The 20,475-nt window shown below is 42.9% G+C and overlaps 1 protein-coding gene and 3 non-coding genes across 5 annotated transcripts; all 4 read right to left on the bottom strand.

Annotated features, from left to right (window-relative positions):
* Positions 1-1,986: 1,986 nt before the first annotated feature.
* TRNAK-CUU (transfer RNA lysine (anticodon CUU)) lies at positions 1,987-2,059 on the bottom strand. The gene has a single exon. It is a non-coding gene; the product is annotated as a tRNA-Lys (tRNA).
* A 2,968-nt stretch (positions 2,060-5,027) lies between these two features.
* TRNAK-CUU (transfer RNA lysine (anticodon CUU)) lies at positions 5,028-5,100 on the bottom strand. Its single transcript has one exon. It is a non-coding gene; the product is annotated as a tRNA-Lys (tRNA).
* A 4,456-nt stretch (positions 5,101-9,556) lies between these two features.
* On the bottom strand, positions 9,557-9,628 carry TRNAA-UGC (transfer RNA alanine (anticodon UGC)). The gene has a single exon. It is a non-coding gene; the product is annotated as a tRNA-Ala (tRNA).
* Positions 9,629-10,105: 477 nt separating this feature from the next.
* On the bottom strand, positions 10,106-20,033 carry LOC126546035 (vacuolar protein sorting-associated protein 37B-like). Of its 2 annotated transcripts, XM_050194109.3 has the most exons (5): positions 19,827-20,033; positions 19,289-19,436; positions 18,258-18,429; positions 15,986-16,068; positions 10,106-14,623 (listed from the first exon to the last, which is right to left on the bottom strand). In XM_050194109.3, the coding sequence occupies exons 2-5, from the start codon at positions 19,424-19,426 to the stop codon at positions 14,360-14,362; spliced, it is 657 nt and encodes a 218-aa protein (XP_050050066.1). In that variant the 5' UTR covers positions 19,427-19,436; positions 19,827-20,033; the 3' UTR covers positions 10,106-14,359. The 2 variants fall into 2 exon arrangements, with proteins under 2 accessions (XP_050050066.1, XP_050050057.1); XM_050194100.3 differs by lacking the exon at positions 19,827-20,033 and having other exon boundaries at positions 19,289-19,704.
* Positions 20,034-20,475: the final 442 nt, after the last annotated feature.

The following is a 20,475-nucleotide window of genomic DNA, read 5'->3' as shown; positions in this document are numbered from 1 at the left end:
CTCTCGCGTGCTTGACACTTCAACGTATACCGTAGTAGGAATAGGGATGCAGGAGACCCGAGAACTCAAGCTCAACCATGGCCTCAAGAGGCCATGGTTGAGCTTGATATAGAGGAGGCTGTGGCTCAACTCATTTGATGGCTAAAAACTGGCAAAAAGGGCACAGTATGAGTCACTCTTCTTTACTACAACAGAAAGAATGAGTTTAGAATTCAATATATTATTTTATTTTATTACTGTAACGAGACACATCGTTGTGATGACCATACATGGGTCTTGAAATAGGCTCAATTTTCTCACTTAAAGTAAAATAATGCAGCATGTGTTTTACTGCTAGATTTACCAGTCCCAGGTGGGTATACCATAATATGTTCATCAAGATCGACGGTAATTATTTTTTAAACTGCCTATAAGATGTTCCAATTATCGATATTTTTGCAATTTTGGCGTTTTTGGATTTTATAACGAAATAAATACGTGGTGTAGAAGATGCATACTTCTCTTTTAGTTTGCGAGAAAGCTTTTGTAGATTTGTCAGAAATACTTTTCAGCTTCACCGCCTTATCTAAAATGCCCCCCCCCCCCTTCCCCCCCAAAAAAGAATCTGAGGGGCCCGAGTCAGAGTGCAGGCAGTTCCTCAAAAACAAGAGTACGGCAAGGTAAAAAAAAAAAAAATTGCTATATGTCTGACAGAAATTTAACTTCCCGTGGACCAATAGTACTACGAGTTGTGTACATTTACCGAGGACAGAAACTCGGCGGGGTGCAATGCGTTAATTTTAGCGTGACATGGCTTCGAATTTGTAAAATCTGCAAGTCGTTAAGCGCTCTTTTCCAACTTTAGTAAAATGAGATTTTTTTTTTTTTTTCAGGAAATCCGTGCCAAGTTTAGCGAGACGAAGGTTGATTCCTCTCTACAGAGACATTTTCCCGCCTCATATAAAGGTTTCGCCGAGAACTAAAAATTGAAGGGAACCCCCCTAAGTCTGTCCTTATCTGAGCACACCCACCCATAGTGGTCACTCTTGGACCTTTGTGTATTACCACGCGCACACTAACCCGCCGTGGTTGCTCAGTGGCTATGGTGTTAGGCTGCTGAGCACGAGGTCGCGGGATCGAATCGCGGCCACGGCGGCCGCATTTAGGTAGGGGCGAAATGCCAAAACACCAGTGTACTTAGATTTAGGTGCACGTTAAAGAACCCCAGGTGGTCGAAATTTGCGGAGTCATCCACTAAGGCGTGCCTCATAATCCGAAAGTGGTTTTGGCACGTAAAACCCCATAATTTACTTTTTTAATGCGCACACTATCGAGGGAAGTACGGCGGGTAAAAGGCGACTTCAGACTGAAAGCCGACGCAAAACAGCAATTGAAAGACCGCAGAAACAGAGAGTGAGGCTACAGTAACAGTTACCACGAAAAATGCTATAATTATGAAATCACCCTAGGATTTTTTTTTAAACTCAAGCGGTTTGACGTCGCTCTATTTGCATTTCTCTCGGAACGCGATTTTAGAAGACCTTTCTCCTTTCTTCTAAGTATGCTGGGAGTATGTAAAATAAATTTTGTGAACAGTTCAGTTAGCGCTATCACAACTTCGGAACTGCAATGAACATCCGCAAGCTAATGAGAGATTAGTAAACAAATAAAAAGCACGTCATAGCAGCCGTCGCACAATGACAAAGAAGAAGAAAAAAAGCTCTTGCCTTATGATTGCTTTAGGTATCTACAGAGTTAGCGTTCCAAATAAGATTGTCCTTCTTTCTGCAAAATTTAAAGGTTATATATATGATACATTTGCGATAAGTCAGAAAGAATAAAGTTAAAAATGAAACGGTTATCTAAAGATTTTGAGCTATAACTGATAACATATTGAAAAATTAAAAAGCACTACCGTGTTCTGCCATGTGTCCTCTGATTGCGAATTCTTCCATACCCGCCATCAGTCTCAGCCAACCTAAGCCATAAAAAAAAGAAAAAAAAATCCGCCCAACGTGGGGCTCGAACCCACGACCCTGAGATTAAGAGTCTCATGCTCTACCGACTGAGCTAGCCGGGCACCGACAGCAGCGCCATCATGGGACCATGCCAAGCTAATCCTTCGGATAAGTAAGGAAGAGGCAGAGTGGCTAGAAGAGGGTAGTGAGGGATCAAACAGAACGTTCCCAATCAGGACGCCTACGTTTCATGTGGATTAAAAAGTGTAAGAAGTAGTTTAAATATAATTTGGTGCCATCTTGTGACGGCCATCAGAAGTCCTAGTGTGTTGTACGACTCTGAACCAAGGGTATAAAAAAAAAAAAGCATTTGCGAGTATTATCTCAGCAACCTTCGGTTTTCCGATGACATTGTTCTATTCAGCAACAAAGCAGACGAATTACAACAACTGATTGAGGACCTTAACAGAGAGAGTGTAAGAGTGGGGTTGAAGATCAATACGCAGAAGACAAAGATAATGATAAATAGCCGGGCAAGGGAACAAGATTTCAAGATTGCCAGTCAGCCTCTAGAGTCTGTGAAGGAGTACGTTTACCTAGGTCAATTAATCATAGGAACCCTCATCATGAGAAGGAAACTCATAGAAGAATAAAAATGGGTTGGATCGCATACGGCAGACATTGTCAGCTCCTGACTGGAAGCTTACCATTATCATTGAAAAGGAAAGTGTTCAACCAGTGCATTTTACCAGTGTTGACATATGGGGCAGAGACTTGGAGACTGACAAAGAAGCTTGAGAACAAGTTGAGGACCGCGCAAAGTGCGATAGAACGAAGCAAGAGAGCGGTTTGGATCAGAGAGCAAACGGGTATAGCCGATATTCTAATTGACATTAAGATAAAAAGCATAGAGCTGGATAGGTCATGTAATGTGCCGGTTAGATAACCGTTGGACCATTAGAGTTACAGAATGGGCTCCGAGAGAAGGGAAACGCAGTCGAGGACGGCAGAAGGCAAGGTGGAAAGATGAAATTAGGAAATTCGCGGGCGGTAGTTGGAATCGGTTGGCACAGGACAGGGGCAATTGGAGATTGCAGGGAGAGGCCTTCGTCCTGCAGTGGACATAAACATGACGATGATGATGATGATGATGTCACCTCTTACAAGCGGTGATTGCAACAAAAATTAAATTCATTTCCGCCAGTAATCGCCACTGCGTAACAATATGGCAGCTCCCACGCTGCCCGTTTCAATCACGATTAGAGTGCACCAGTCTAGTACACTCTAATCACGATATACTCGCTCTCTGCGGTGACAAAAAAAAAAGTAAATTAATAAATAGAGAAAAAATCTGCCTTTGCGTAGCCTCATCTCACGCTGAGGGCTAAGTCAGTCATGTTTTATCGCTATTATTGGAGTGAACTGCTTGTCTTGACGCTGTTAGGCCTAAAACGGCAATACTGTTTTTTGTTTGTTTGTATTTTTTTTTCGGGCGTAGTATTGTACTTTATTACTCTTTCCCCAATGTCGCCTCCAAATGGTTGTTTCATACCGCGAGGCGGCGATAGCGTCTGGTCGTCGCGTCTCTTGAATATCGCGGGCGTAGGCCTAGAGTCACAGACAGGCGCAGTGCCTGATGATCGACGTAGGGCCGAAAGCAGGTGAAACTTCAAACAAAAAGCCGTTGCGTTCAGTCGGCCGCCAGCGAGGTGTGTGACACACATGTGGAGCTTCTGCCTAAGACGCGTGTCATACATTGAAACCTGCCATAATAAGTTTCAGTGGAAGACGGCTATTCAGCGTATTGGGGTGATTGACGGCGCGTGTCTGATGAATAGGGGCTTCGGGGGCTACTGATCAAGGATGGCAGTAGCAACGCTGATGGTGAGATCTTATGACGCTTCGTGCGACTATATAATTCGTTCGAGACTATTTTTTATTCTTCTTTTCTTTTACTTCAAGCGTTCTCGTAGAATAAAATTAAAGAACTGAACGTTAACAGTTCCGCATATCGCTACCGGCGTTTTACGACAGCAGTTAATCAGATACATAACATCCTAGATAGTGGCAGATCATGCAATGGGTATTTATCCCCTGGTAGAACCTTGCGCCTCAATTAGATGGCGCCACCATCGCGGCTGTTCACATACGTAAACGTCGTGCCTCACATTTTATTGACAGCATCCAGCGAATACACGCAAAGTGCCTCGAACGGCCAGTCGCACGGCAATTTTGCGTGTATCGGCGGGCTTCTTTCACGCTTGGAAAAACGCTTTTGTGCAGCTCGCATTGCGCAACGAGGAAGCTGTATCGGGGGTTTTAAATGCGAAGCATTCCTTGGCGAACATTTGCCACTTTAACAGTATCTATCTATACAGCCGACTACGTCTTGCTGCTGTCATGGTCGGTTCGTTAACTTGGTAGGCTACTCGCACACTGCTTCGCATAATATCATTCCCACGGGACGTGGGATCTGCCGGCTTCTTTCATGTTGCTCTACAATTTTCTCATTGACACGTTTTATCTAATTAGAATATTTAAGAAGTTGAATAATCAATTCAGACTAATGGTGTAATTAGGCGGAATGCAAAAAAATATTACATGAGTATCCCCAAGTGACGGCAAACAACATTACCTTGGTAACGAATAGCTAAGCGGCATTTGCATATTCTTAAATCTTGGTGCATGATAGTTGGGACACCGTGTATATACATTACTTTAGAGTTACTCTACATTAGATCGAAATTATTTTCCTTACAAATACCTGTAAAACGCGGAAACACTTTTGAGGCAACCACTAGACCGATTTGAAAGAAACTTGTTTCATTAGAAACAAAGTTAAATTCTAAGAACTCCGGTAAGCGAAATTTTTGTTTGGGACGTCAAATTTCTGTCTTAGTTTTTTTACGTATCTACAGTTAAAGTGCCAAATTAAATATGAAACATGATTATTTCAAGATCTTGAGCTATAACTGATACCACATCGAGAAATTACAAAAGCACAACCGTGTTCTCTCTCATACGTATCCAATTCTTCCATACCAGCCATCAGTCTCACGCCACCTCAACCACATAAAAGAAAAAAAAACCCGCCCAACGTGGGGCTCGAACCCACGACCCTGAGATTAAGAGTCTCATGCTCTACCGACTGAGCTAGCCGGGCACCGACTGCAACGCCATCATGGGACCATGCCAAGCTAATCCTTCGCATAAGTAAGGAAGAGGCAGGGTGGCTAGAAGAGAGTAGCGAGGGATTAAACAAAACGTTCACAATCCGGACGCCTACGTTTAGTCTGGATTAAAAAGTGTAAAAAGTAGTTTAAATATAATTTAGTGCCATCTTGTGACGGCCATCATAAGTTCTAGTGTGTTGCACGATTCTGAATCAAGGGTATAAAAATACACACACACACCTGCGTGTATCACCTCTTACAAACGCTCATTGCAACAAAAATTGTGCGAGCTTTCATTAAATACATTTCCGGCAGTTATCGCCATTGCGTAACATTATGGCAGCGCCCAGGCTGCCCGTTTCGGTCACGATATACTCTCTCTCCAAGCCGTGAAAGAAAAAAAATAAGGTAAATAAATAAATATATATAAAGAAATCAGCCTTCACGTAGCCTTATTTCACGCTGAGGCCTAAGTCAGTATTATTGGAGTGAACTGCTTGGTTTGATGCTGCTAGGCCTAAACCGTTATTGTTTGTTTTTTTCGAGCGTAGTCTTGTACTTTAATTGTTACTACTTTTCCCGATGTCGTCCCAAGTGGTTGCCCCCACACCGCGAGGCGACAGCGTCTGCCCGTCGCATCTCTTGAATATCGAGTGAATGGAGACGCGTGCTACATTGAAACCTACCATAATAAGTTTCAGTGGAGAGCAGCTATTCAGCGTGCTGGAGCGATTACTGGCGCGTGTCTGATGAATTAAATAGAGGCTTCGGGGGCTACTGATCAAGGATGGCAGTAGCGAAGTTGGTGATGACATCTTATGACGCTTTGTGCAACTATATAATGCGCTCGAGGCTATATTATCTTTTTTTTTTTTTACGTTGCAGGTTCTCGTAGAACAAATTTAAAGAAGTGAATGTTAACAGTTCCGAATATCGCTACCGGCGTTTTACGACAGCAGTTAATCGGAGACATAACCTCCCAGATAGTGGCAGATTATGTAATGGGTATTTCTCCCTTGGTTGAACTTTGCGCCTCAATCAGATGGCGTGCCACTAACGCGGCTACGCACTTACGTAACCATCGTGCCTCAGGGTGTCGTAGACGTTTTATCGACAGCATTCACGAATACACGCAAAGTGCCTCGAGCGGCCAGTCGCGCGACAGTTTTGCGTGTATTCGCGGGCGTCTTTCACGCTCGGAAAAACACTTTTATGTAGCACGTATTGCGCAACTGCACGTAGTGCACATCTGCAGGCTTGGAGTGTCGCCTGACACCGGCGAAAGCTGCCGAGAGCGAGTGGGGCTATAGACTAATCCAGGTACAACCAAATTAGAAAGGCCCACTAGGCTTGAACAAAGACACTCCCTCACCAGAACAGAAATTGGCCTCCCTGGTGCGGTATTCGGCCACTACCTGCGTGATGATTGCTACATTGGAGATCTTAGGGAGAGGCCTTCGTCCTGCAGTGCACATAAAATAGGCTGCTGCTGATAATGATGACTGCGCATCACAAAGCTGTATCGGGAGTTTTAAATGCGAAGCGGCGAACATTTGCCGCTTTAACAGTATCTATCTATCTAACCACCTACGTCTTGGTGCACTCATGGTCGTTCCTTTAACTAGGTATGTACCAAAATTGGCATGACAACAGTGTATGACGAACATAAATGATAGGTCATGGCAGGCATGTCATGTAGGTCATGAAACAGCCGCCTGCGCCTTGGTATGTACCAAAATTGGCATAGTATGACGAGTCTATGCGAACATAAATGATAGATCATGACATGAATGTCGTGACATGCGTGTCATGTAGGTCATGAAACAGACGCCTACGTCTTGGTGCTCTCATTGCCGTTTCATACTGCTTCGCATAACATCATTCCCACGGGGCGTGGGATCTGCCGGCTTTTTTCATGTTGCTCTACAATTTTCTCATTGACAAGTTTCATATAACTATAATATTTGAGAAGTTGATTAATTAATTGGGACTAATTATATAATTAGGCGGAATGCAAAAAAAAAATTAATCTGAGTATCTCCAAGCGACGGCAAACAACAATACCTTGGTTCTCTACAGCTACGTGGCATTTGCATATATTTAAATTTGGTGCATGATAGTTGGAACACCCTGTTATACATTACTTTAGAGTTACTCTACACTAGATCAAAATTATTTTCCTTACAAACACATGTAAAACGCGGAAATGTTTTTGAGGCAACCGCTATACCGATTTGAAAGAAATTTGTTTCATTAAAAAATTCATTAGAAATTTCATTAGAAATAATGTTTGACTCTAGGAACTCCGGGAAGCAAGATTTTTATTTGGGACGTCAAACTGCTTACAAAAAACTGCCCAAAATTTGTAGGTTAAGAACAAAGCAAGCACGAAGTTTGCAAACACCAAACTCTACTTCGAAAATAGAATAGGTAAATAAATAGTTTCAGTAAAACTTCATCTGTCACAGCATATATCTCAAGCGGACAAATATGATATATGAATTCATAGTTTACGTAAAATTGTGACAATGTTCCCGAAGGTTTTGCAAAAGTCCCACTCACAGATGTTATGAAAGTTATGTAAAAACATCAATGGTGTCCCCCAAGATGTACCATTAGACACAATTTAGAGAATATTTTTTTTTTATTGCTTGGTTAAATAATTGTACACTTATTGATACTTTCGCTTTCGCCAACTTTCCCACTTATCCGGTGCGCCTGACCATCTACGGGTTTATTTAAAAGGAAGCTTTAGCTCGCGCCCAACTCCGACGCGGCCTATTCAAATACATGTAAAACACAAAAACGTTTTTCTGAGATAACTCTTGGGCCGATTTTAATGAAATTTGTTGCAATTCAGAGAGAAAGTTAAATTCTAGTGACTGTTCGAAGCAGAATTTCGACTTATGTCCTGACTTTTCTTAAAAAGATTTTCAAATATTCGACCGCTTGAAAAAATAGAAGCACGAAGTTTACAAATTCATAGCTCTGCCTCAAGAACAGATATCGCGGTTCTGTAAACGGCATCCATTAGAGCATTCAAAGCGGACAAATTTGTTATGTCATTTTACATCTTACGTGAATTTGTTACGTTGGTTACAAGGGTTCTACAAAAGCTGTATTTCCATATTACTAATTTTTGTTTATTTTCACATGTAACATATCGATTTTACCGCTTTAGATTTACTGTTAGATGCAATTCACAGAATTGTATTATCATTTTTCGTTGTTGGGTTAAAAAGTTGTAAACTTGATAGTTTTGTCTTTTAAAAAGTTTAGATTTTTGCCAGTTTTTAATAAAATATTGACAACCTAACTCAGAAATTCGAAACCAACAGTCACTAGACTAAGTTTTTCTTTTAAATGCAACCATAAATGCAACAAACCTCGTCAAATTTGGTGCAGTAGTTGCCGAGAAAAACGAATTCTCTTTTTACATGTATTTAGATAGGAGCATATCCGAGATTATAGTGACAGGAAATACCTTTCGCCGAAATATTACTGAAGAAGAAATTGTACACTTGCGGGCAACTTGAATTCTTTTCAAACGGCACCAAATAGGTAGGAGAAAATTATGTTTTCCAAAAATCGACTGTATATACCTTCTTCATTGTCACCAGACTTACATTATTACAGTTTGTAGAAATAAACTAGTTTCTTTAGAAAACAATTAAGGAAACTTGTTTTATTATTTTGCGATATTTAATTAGTTCCGAAAGATGACAAAAATACAGCGTTTTCTAAAAGCTATGCGCAAAAAAAAAAAAAAAAAAATTCATTGAATACGAAAGCTCCAAAATACTTTCATAGGCACTTCCACAAAGCATATTATCTGCCAAAAGCTTTATTTTTGCCCCGCAATACCACGCGCTGAGCTTGGAAAGCACAACATTTTGGCCCATGTTGAGCAGTTCTCGCAAATATCCGGCAAATATAGCGGCCATCATAGAGAAGGACATCAGCTGTTTCTATATAAAGATTTAAATAGGCGAAAGAATAGCTCTTAATTCGATTACAGTATCCGTTAAAGATCGATGCACGTTTCCCGGTTTGAAACAAAAAAACGCCGAATCCACAGATTTGTCTTTCACACATTTGCGAAGTATATACACACGCACTCGTCACGCATGCTTTCACCAGAAGGACCCTGACATGAAACGTATGGAAGGACCTTGCGTTCACGTTACACTGTCTGCCGGGCACCTGTTCCCAATAAGTTGCGTGTTGTGCAGGCCATCGGATATCGAAATAACGAACGCGTGATAGTTCCTGTTGCCGATTAAATATAGGATGTGCCATCTCCAGGTGCCATGAATTGCCACCTCATCGAAATATTGAGCAGCTTAAAATCGAGGATACGACACTTGCGAACCTGCTTATCATTATTTGTAATGCCAATGTAGTAAGTAGGAAAAAAAAAAGACGTACAACAAACAAAAAAATCCGTGGAGGTGCCGGGGATCGAACCCGGGGCCTTTCACATGCAAAGCGAACGCTCTACCACTGAGCTACACCCCCAGATGCAAAGGGAGTCGCCGGAGTTATATATAAACAGCGATGTGTGTATTTTTGCTTTCCAGTTTCTTGTAGCGGTGCAACTTTGCTATCGATAGTTCTATTTCGCAGGAGCTAACTTGTGTTTCGTTCCTCCACGCTACCGCAACCACGTTTGTAGAATCTAAAAAAGCAGTGAAAACAGCGGCTTGCGAGATGATTCAACGCGGCAAAGGTGCGCAAAGGCCAATGCTCGCGTGCAGAGGCGGAGGCGCCAACAGTCGCAGCGCTAACACGCGACACGCGCGCTATGTGAACCGTTTTCTTTCAAACGTTTACAATGAGTATAGTAATTTGGCAACGAACACTACGCTCGAGTGGACAACACACAGCAGCGTGCGCCCACTTAACGTACGATAGCGATATCGCATCAACCTTGCACTTCCTTTCGGTGCCTTCATCGTGGCGAATTCCTACGGAATAATGAAGCATAAGCTTAAGCAACCAAGTGAAACAGCATTTATTCATTTCTGCGTGAACAAAAGGCAAGTAGAAGTGTAGTAGTATAACACTTTTATTTTAAAAAAAAATCACATTCAGGTCCAGTGGGTGGGTCCCTCAGTCCAGGGCCCCACTGGTGATAAGTCGTGGGTATCCCCGAATTCTTCTTCCTCCAGCTACTTTTCTTTAATGACTGCCAGTCAATTAAGCCAGTTGAAGTGGGCAGTCAAAAAAACATTGGAGAAGTCTGGTATAAGTAAGGGCTTCCTGGGATGCCAGAAAGAAAAACAATTTGCAGGCCCACATGTACTGTTCTTTTCTTTTTCCCATTTAAAGTGACATATGTACAATGTAGAAACAAACGCCCACATAAAATAGCCACTTCATGCAGCAGTAGAGAAGCACAATCAACTTGCCTATTGAGATGGCAGTCACTCCTAAGCAGGAAAACAACCATGTGCCTTTTATTTGCAAATGACCACTGCATTTCCACACTTGTGCTTGGGACACGCACAACTGCGTTTTGATTTGGCAAATAAGATACCACAACATAGTATCCATCAGTGAGAGCACAATATACATTCCATTACGAAGGACGAATGAGTTCACACATAATTTTACAAAACCAAGGTCCAAAGTTATTGCAGTCGGCAGAAAAAAGTACAAAACAAAACGCTGCAACCTGTGTTTTCCACATAAACTGGAGCCACACACTAGTAATGCAAAATATTCTGCCAGCCACTGATGTAATCACGCAGAAGTATGCCATGCTTTTCACAAGCTTCAAAAAACAAAGCTGAGTAGCATCATGTTATTCCAGGTTCAGAAAGATGTGACCGAACAGAGCCTGCAAATAGCATCATTAAAAGAGCTCATTCAGCTGGATGCCTTCAGCGTTGTGTGCGTGCACGACAAATTAAAAAAAAAATAGTAATAGACCTCTCATTGAAGGAGCAGATATGCATATACGTATTACATGTACAAATGGAGCTAAAATTAAAATGCGCTTCTTCAAGAGCAATGGCTCTCCACAAGATAAAGACCTAATGGCACATTCCTAACAGCAGCAGCACTGATATGTTCTTACATGGCCACAACAGGCCTCTAGATTACTGCCAGGCAAACCAAGGGCTGTATTTTGCAACAATTCTTCTCATTCCAGTCTTTCTGCTCTTTGTCGATAACTTACACGAGGCCGCATATTTGTTAGCAGGAGCATCACCCACATGATGCAACAGGTATTAAGAAATGAACAGAACCGAAGGAGAAGAACCCTTACATAATATAGCTCCAGGAATAATTTTTATTTGCCTTTTATTTTGTTATTTTTTTCATCACACTAGTGCACTCGCAACAAGCACATCTTCACAGCGGCTTCAGTAGTAGTATTTTTGTTGTTTGTACGACAGTCAGTTTGAGAAAAACAAACAAAGCAGCTTTATAGAGTGCACTCGAAGAGCTGCCTCAATGGTTGAACAATTTCTTCCTTTTTCAGCATTTATGATGTGAGCAAGGAGATTAATTTTGGCTTAACTGTACACACAAAGAGCAGCTCTAGAGAGTTCCAGCACTCCACTTTTCAGCATTAAATAGTGCAACTAAACATAAATTTATGCAAGAATTGTGCAACACAATGGCTTTGCACTGCTTAACTCACATAATTCGCACTGTACATCAATTTAGCGCATTCATATGCAGAATCCGTACAAGCAGCAACCAGATGCAATATGATTCAAGTTAAAAAGTTGTACATGCTATACCTAGACTCCAGCATGAGACACCTGCAGTGTACTGCATTCTGCACTGTACAGTTTGCACTAAAGCATCACTCCTCTCATAGTACAACTGACTGGAAAGCCAGCAGGCTGATTTTTCATCCAAGATACTCTGTGTACGCACGAAAGCACGCAGTGCCAATGTGCTATGGAGCCGGAACCGACGAAAGCTACCTAGTACATTTCAGCCAGGGAAGCCATCAAGATTAGGCAGCGCTATATTGGCTGTGCCGATTGCAAGATAGTGTAAGTCAAGTTGGGGCAGAGCATCTGCAGACACACTCTTCGCCCTTTTGAAAGATTAAATATACAAAGAAACTACGGCATAAAGGTCACACGACAATGTCCTAGTGAACAAACCGTTTCTACCCTAATATCCTGAGTCATCACCCATCCCCAAGATCCAGTGACCGTTGTCCACTGTGACACTATTCTCACCCCCCCCCCCCTCCCCCTTTCACCCCCGCTGCATAGGCTCCACGATTCTATGAGGTATTCACCCCAGAAGTCACACAAATAGCTAAAAACATAGCATACAGTTTTCTGGAGTGATACAATATCCATGGTGCACTCTGCAGAGGAACTAGAACTTATAAGCAAGTGTGCTGAAGCAACCAGAGTGCGTCATGCAATGTACTCCACATACACACACATGTAAAATGTGTGGAGGGGAAACATATAAATTGAGCCCCTGCAAACAAATCGCAGCGTCAATGTCAAGCAGAATCAAAAGAAGTTTCAACACAGTAAAACTCAAGTCATTTCGTTCACATGACTGACGCCACGAGTGCATTCAATCACACCTAAGTGCGAAGAACCGCACAATCTTATTTCAGAGACGAAATTTCCTGTGTGTGCCATCTATGTTTGTGGCACAAAAGGTTACCAAAGAAAAGAACAGAAATATCTGTCCGTTTTATTCTTTCTCTTGCTAACCTTTCGTGCCACGAACATCGACAGCTACGCACCAACTAGCCCAACATTTGTACTTTGCGAAACTACATTCTCTCTATATATCAAGCCAACCCGCTCCTGCCACCACTTGTTCCTACCCTATACTTGAATATAGTAAATAGATTCCGCCTGTCCTTTCTAAAGTGAGAGATAGCCCAAGTCTTTCACAATTTCTCTAAAGCATCAGCACAGGAAGCAAATGCGACGGCTAAAACTAAAGCTTGCACACACACTCACACCTTTGCTTCAGCCCAGCAAGGAGTGGTGCAGAGAATCCAGGCAGGAGATGTCATATTAGAGAACTGTGCAAAGTAAGCGATTTCACATACACAGACTATAGTAGGCACAGCAACCTCCTGAAGGAGAAAACAATCCTCGCTTGTAGGCGTATTACATCACCATGGGCACAACATTAAAAACTGTTTGCTCATGGGGGACACTCTAAATTTTCCACGAAAACTACTTTGCAGAGCACAATGCCAAACCCTTCGCAACATCTTACCAACTGAAGAAGCAGGTCTGAAAAGTTTTACTGGCATGGTTTAGTGTATAGCCCACATACTTGGTTCAGTAAACATTTCGCTTGGTCTTGACTTGTCTACTGTATGACAGTTTTACTGAAGCAAGATGTCTAGTGTAGATTTAGGACATAAACATGGCCTCATGGCAACTACAGTACATAAAAGGACAATTCATCTGCCGCAAATAACATTCTAAAAATGACAGTAATGTGCAAAAAAGGTCGTGACTAGTGGTCGATGAATTCAAAATTTTCGAATAAAGAATGAAACATTGTCCTATTGAATTTGGTCTTCAAACTGAATTGTTACTATTTATAAAGACAACTTTTTTTCATAGTTTTGCATAATCAAACAAAGTTGGAACAAAAGTACAATAAATTGAATCCCTGCGGGAATAGAATAGGCAGCATAAAACATGCGAACTGTATGTAGTGGAGCAGGCGACAATGCTCAGGGAGCCAGACCTTACCGACTATATTATAATAATTCGCACTCGGTCAAGAGCCCTGTGCATGCGAATAAACTGCTTATTTTTTTCCCGTTTTCTCCATTTGCGCTTGTAGTAAACAATGCTTCGTAATGCGTACTGTAGTGACATAAACTTTCTAACGTTATAAATGCTAGGATGTGAACACTGTCTTATATTAATTAGCATCTGGCACTATTAGATTCGTATTCGGTTCCGTCTAAAAAATTACTGCTGTTCACACACCCCTACACTCATGATAAGCTAACAGCAAAGAAAGTAAGAAGTGTGAAAGAAATATCACACTGTCAACATAACCACAGTACCAATCAGAGACAGAATCTTCACAAGGCAACAAGCCACAATGGCAACAATATGCTCTGCAGGCAGCAAACTTGAGGGGTTTTCAAATGTCCCCGTCGCTCGTCGGCTATTCCTGCTCGTTGATAGAAATTCCTCGGCGTAATATAGCACGCGGCCAAGCCTATCCTGGAGCAGGCACTCTTGAAGTTAGAAAAAGAAGATAACTCTCTAAGGCTCACATGAAAGGCATGGGCATTGGATAGTGTGTGGTGGGGTAAGGAGGCATAGGACCAGCAGACGGAAGGGGGTAACCAGGCGCGGGTGGTGCGGGCCGGCTAGGCATGCTGCCCCCCATGGGCCTCGGAAGGCGGCATGTCAGTAGCTCGGTCATTTTCTCTGCCTTGACGCGACGCAAGTGTGCAAGCTTGCGTGCTTCCACAAACTCTTCCACGAATGACTCTACCGTCTTCTCGCCATCCAGGAAGCTTGAGGCTATCTTCTGCAATGCCATAAACAAAAAAACATCAAAATTGATGAGCTAGTTGGTTTGTTATGGCTCACAAACAGCACCAGAGACCACAAAGGACAAATGTGGGAACATCAAGATGATTGGAAGACGATGGATGGATGTGCCTTGTTATCATCTTGATGCCTCCTTATTAGTCTGTGTTCTCTGCCGCCACTTGTAAGCCATAAAATGTGTGCAGAGCTGAGTGCTTGCCCAGCCAATCAGCATAAGTTCTTGGAGTCAGCAATTCCACTTTAAGCCCCAGCCAAGGATTGAAGGGAGGCTTGACTGGAGCTTAAACAGTGAATTCCAATGGCAGATTCGGAATAGCCAACTGACTCAGCGAGTGAGCACTCCTTCCTCGTGTATAGAACCACTCTCTATTCCACAATTGGAACACAACCCACACCGCTGGAGCATAGCGTGAGAGTGGAAGTGCTCTACCGGATCAAGATTTACTCAGGACATCCTGTGTGTGATCATCAACTTCCAGCGTTTGCTGCCAGTAGAGGCGAAACAACCTGTCAAATGCCCGCTCGGAAGCGGTCGGTGGCTTCAGCGTCGCTGTCTGTGTCCTATTTGTTGCACGCACCAGAACTTATGATAACCGAGTCACTATCGAGCAGCCAAGGCAATGCTGCATGCCATGACAAGTCGTCCATGGCATCTGTCATTATCAGGGAAGTCACAACTACCATGCAGAAATATGCCACGTGGAGTTCCGGTTCACTTGTCTGCTTTTTGCGGGAGCAGCTTTGACTGTTCCACCGAGTGGTCACAGCTCAAAATCTGCACTCGATCACTCATTAGAATATGGGAATTGCACACCTGACTCTGTCATTGATAAACCTTTACTCTAGGAAGAGCAGAAAAACCATGACCACCATTCATCATTATTTAGAAACCAGACTACAACTTCGGGCATGACTGTCAGATGTGGAAAACGACTCAGGTTCACTGCTCGTTTTCTCCTGCAGTTTAGGCCACAGTACACATTTTCGCATCCTGCACATATCACAATAACTTATTTTTGTATGCAGGTTCCTGCACATGGTGTATAAATCACACTGAAGCGGGCTGTAACCAGGCTCAATAGCTTATTAACTATGGTACAGTGGCAAATTGTGTGTAGCGATTCTTTGACAGCTCATGAACGCTAAGAAAACAAATTCAATCAGAATTATGGTGTCTGTACCCACTAGTCATTGTTATCACTTTGTGGCACCTTTACTATGGGGCCAGATTCCCAGACGCTTTCAAGAAGTGAACAGCCAATAATTGGATTAATCTTTTATCACATGCACAAACAACCAATGGCCAAGAACTAGCACCACTACTAATAAACTACCTTACCTCTGACTCTTCCTCTGCCTCAGCTGCTGAGGTTTGTAGTAGCGCCAACGTTGTCTCAAGGGATGACTGGCCTCCCAGTGAGTCTGAGAGGAAGACAAAGCATTCATCCCAAAAGTAAATTCACTGTTGTGAGGAGGTATGAAGTGATGTTGTAATCCTGTGTCTATTTGTTACAAAAACACTGAATTCACATTTTATTTTATGTTATGTTTTTTTTTTGCACTCAATGCTGCCAAGACAAAGAACCATTTATGTATAGTTGTAGCTCCTGGTACTGTACTTCTGACCATGAGGCTCTGGGATTCATAATCCAACAGTGGAGCTTAACGGATTGGGTATGGGAGATAAAATTTTATATAACTAAGCACTCAACAGACATAGCAGAAAGACTTGTAGTTGTGCTGAGAACTAGCTGGATAGAAGGACATGGCATGCATTGGTGCTCATTTGATGATTTGTGCTCATTGGTGCACATTTGATTTGATGATTATTGCAGGTTTCATACAAGGGGGATGAAATGCTGATTTCTCCACGGACCAAGAGAATGTTGCTACAGAGTGTACATGCATATTGTTCCAAAAAGGAAGCAGGCATGCAACCATAAGCAGTTTGAGAAACTGCTTTCTTGTTACTCTGGTCCCAACAAGACGTCGCACCTACTTTTCGGCTTGGCCTATAAGATTGCTCCAACCAGTAATAGTTGCTCCCTGCATCCCAACACAAGCACCAATGCTGTTCACATCACCGGACTCAAACCCTATGCCAGCCATACGAGCTCCACTATAAGCTTGCACTGTGACAGATCTATACTGCCAGGACGGTGGTGATGATGCATGGGTAGACAACCACAAAACTGTTATCACTGGCTAAGCTCCCTTGATATCTAATCTGGCAAGTGGTACTGTAAGTACACCCCTGCTTACGACTGTACTCCTGCTTTTTCCTCACAGCAGTATTAACCTAAAGGGTCCCTGAAACAATTTTAGCCGTACCTAAAAGTACCGCGCAAAGACCACTTCTCGTAGAATGTGTGAATTTTATATATCACAAGAATTTTACGTGAGCATGGTGTACTAAAAGACCTACAAATTTCTAAACATTATCCTCCTCTCAAGCCATGGCATTACCCCTCAACGTGTATTCCATGTGATCAAGGCTGTTCCGCCTCCTCGGGCATTACATTGTGGTGTGACACAACTGTTGTCTACTTCTGGTTGATTTGAACTGATTGTGTTCCCACGTCTCTTTCTGATGCAGTTTTTCTTGTCACTGTGGTGATGGAGGCTTCAAAATGAAGTTCATGCGCAGTGCTTATGTCATTTACAGCATGTGTTGACATTGCAGTTTACATCCTGCACACACCTGCAGCACAAAAAGACGAGTGCTGGTTTACCATCGCTGCACCTATGTTCATGTGAGGTAACCTCCCCATGTCCCATGGGCGAGCATCACCAAAGCGCTATTGTAATCTTTTGTCGAATTCTTTCTCATCCCACCTCTTCCTCCTAGCAGCCTCACAATCTGCTTTTTGGAAGGAACTCTTTATTGCCGTCCTTCTCTTGCATGCAAATACACATGCAAATTGCACGTTTACGGAAAACCACTGCAGCAGATGATCTGCATTCTCAAGTGTAAATGAGCCATTGGTTTGAAAAAAAATGTCTACATTCATTGCATTAGGGTTTTTAGTCTTACAGGTCCACAAATTACTATGCATGCATATACTATTAAAGAGAAGCTTAGTACAGCGACATGCTTTAAGTATTCCCAACTATGTCACGTGGGAAGCTAAATGGACCGCCCACCTGAATAACCACACTGGCCCAATCTATGTAGAATGGGCAGAGGTGGGTGAAAACACAGGGAATGGCACTGATATGATCTGTGGTGATGCCGATGTTTAAACCCTAATATTTACACAGTCTGTGCAGAGCATTTAAATTTGGCTCTTGATGATCACAGGTGCCTACCCTATTGACTCATTGCATTTCTACACAACCATCAAACAGTTTCAGGTTGCTTTAATACGAACAACTGAAAGCGCATAAACAAAGCAAAATATAGCAAAAAATCCGAGAGTCCAATCTTGCTCTGCGCTTGAGTAGGCAAGCACTAATTTTACACGCAGCAAACGCAAACTTTGTTGTGCCAGTCAGCACTGCTACTGTCATACAATGCTTGAACAATAGAGAATGTACAGTACACAAAGGACTAAGACAAGCAAGTTTCAAGTGAACGTTGACCTAAGTTTGAAACAAATGAACAGACTGACCTAATGCTTTCTTGTTCTGCTCCACTTCAGCCATTAGCTCCTGCGCCTGCTCGTACAGCTCCTTCAGCTGCTGCCGCGACTGCCTGAGCTTGGGCTCCCGGGACAGGTTGAAGTCAGCCAAACTCTTGTTGCTGGCCAGCAGCATCTCACGTTCATTCTCGGCGTTCTTCACCTGTTGCAACCGCACAGCAGTACAATGACAACACTATAAAGCTGTATTCACATGACAGACATAACTGCAGAAAAGTCAGTCACATGACATATGACGTACACCAAATCACTTGATGCCATGACGTGCTTTACAGCCAGCATTCACACTAACGAGGAGAAAAGCAGACGACAACACATAAAAACTAACCCTACTGTCGCTTCAATGCATGGGAGAGAGCTCGATGAAAGCCATTGTGTTCAAATGCTGATCTCAGCTTCACAACATGTCACCACTGGCATTAGAGGCCTCTGATTTGTATTAGTGCAACAATCAATAGTTTTAGCCATAACCTGCATATATCAGCTCGACATAAAAAAAAAAAGGTGGGCTGAATAATCACACAAAGGCAAAAAAACTAAAGAGAGAAAGAGAAACACAGTTACTGAATGATAAACAGCTTGTGCAGAAAGTAGTATGATCAAAGAACCACATTTTACTCAGTTGACGAGCTTCTGAGTGGTTTAAAGTTTAAAGTGCATCTATTTGAAAGTCGCAGCTGCAATAGCGCACACTGATACAATATCATACGACGCTTCACAGCACGAATACATGAAAGTTTGTCTTTTATGTCATGGGTCTTCTGGTTCACACTAATCAACAATGACAGCTCCTGCATGACACCCGAATCAGAGCACGCTGTGCTGTGCTTTTTGACTTCAAAACATCGAGACGCGGTTGCAAGGGTTCTCTAGCTCTGCAAACACAAACCGCAACCAACGTGTTAGAGGTATTAAATTCACCACAGACGGCGAGGCACGGAAAGTACACGCGAATATAAGCTCCGATTACAAGTGCGAACATGCGATCGGGCAATACGCACCTGTTGGAGATCCTTGACCATACTGTCGACTCGGTCATCGTCGTTTAGGAGCTTTTGTAGCTCCTCGGTGTTGAGGTGCTGGAATAATCCCAGAGCAGCCGTATAGTCCGGGTTCACGTCGCTCACGTAGTAAGGCATCTCGACCAACCTGCGAGCAGGAGCAGGTGGTGGAGGCCGCTTCGGACGAGGCATATTGCGCCGCTAGTTGCAGTGAATGACGGCCCGTCCGTCATTCGACTGCCCGATACAGAACGCTCATCGGGAGGATACGCCACGGCACGGGAGGTGCGGTTATCGCATCGCTTGCTCCACTGTGACGCGCACACTGGAGCTTCTATGGCAACAGCCAATCGGAAAAGCTCGGCTAACTTTATGCGTGACGCTAAGAGAAATTACAGGAAGATGACGAAGCTTGCGGGCGTGCCTAGGGGGCCGATGCAGCCTCCCGGCGTCAGACGAACTTTAGTTGCGCTGACGAACGGGCATTTCAAGGCATTGCAGCAGCTTCGTTTTTGGAATAAAGGAAACGGCGAATTACCTGTGGTCTCGGACGTCTTCGCGTATTAGCTCGTTCGTAACATGTGCTTCAAATTACAGATCCATGAGGCAGGAGAACGTAAACAATACGAGCATATATGAGTTGGGATATAGCTCTTCCTGAGAGGAAGCAGCGAGCGAGCAAATTCGAGCAATGGCAAGCGACAACAAATGGCCGCAGTGTTGCTAGATCATATAAACCGTGCCACCAGAGAACACCTAAGCGAAACTCTGGGCGTTGTGGTCCCCATCGTACAATGTTTAAAAACGCAGTCGTGTTCATTTTCCCTCTCGTTAAACCTAAACGTTTTGTGGACGGACGAGCGAGTTACCTTCGAGCACAGAGTGGGCATTTGGTGCAAGCGCTAAAAAAGTAATGCAGAAAGAACGCCGTCGAAACAGCAAAAGCTAGCTGGTCTACTGACAGAAAGTACGAAACAAAATCCTACAGAAAATATTCTCTTCATTCGAATAAGGCTTGCGTATCCAAATATTTGTCGCCACTTGTATCGAACCTTGCTTGTCACCCTTTGCTACAATAAAGTCACATTTCATTATTCGAATAGCCGCTTCATTCAAACTTTGTCATGGTCTATAGGCCATGGAGATTCTATAAAATGTAGTGTTGGCGGACTCTATCTATAGTGCAA

Source organism: Dermacentor andersoni, chromosome 3 (genome assembly GCF_023375885.2).
Source record: "Dermacentor andersoni chromosome 3, qqDerAnde1_hic_scaffold, whole genome shotgun sequence".
Classification (NCBI taxonomy): Eukaryota; Metazoa; Arthropoda; class Arachnida; order Ixodida; family Ixodidae; genus Dermacentor; species Dermacentor andersoni.
Note: the sequence above shows the minus strand (reverse complement) of the source record. Positions and strands in the feature narration are given on the sequence as shown.

Excerpts from the sequence above, each read along its gene's own strand:
- LOC126546035 (XM_050194100.3), bottom strand. The coding sequence starts at position 19,480 with ATGCCTCGTCCGAAGCGGCCTCCACCACCTGCTCCTGCTCGCAGGTTG. Across the intron at positions 18,430-19,288 it reads TGGTCAAGGATCTCCAACAG|GTGAAGAACGCCGAGAATGA; the intron begins GTGCGTATTGCC and ends CGGTTGCAACAG. Across the intron at positions 14,624-15,985 it reads AGGCAGAGGAAGAGTCAGAG|AAGATAGCCTCAAGCTTCCT; the intron begins GTAAGGTAGTTT and ends ATGGCATTGCAG.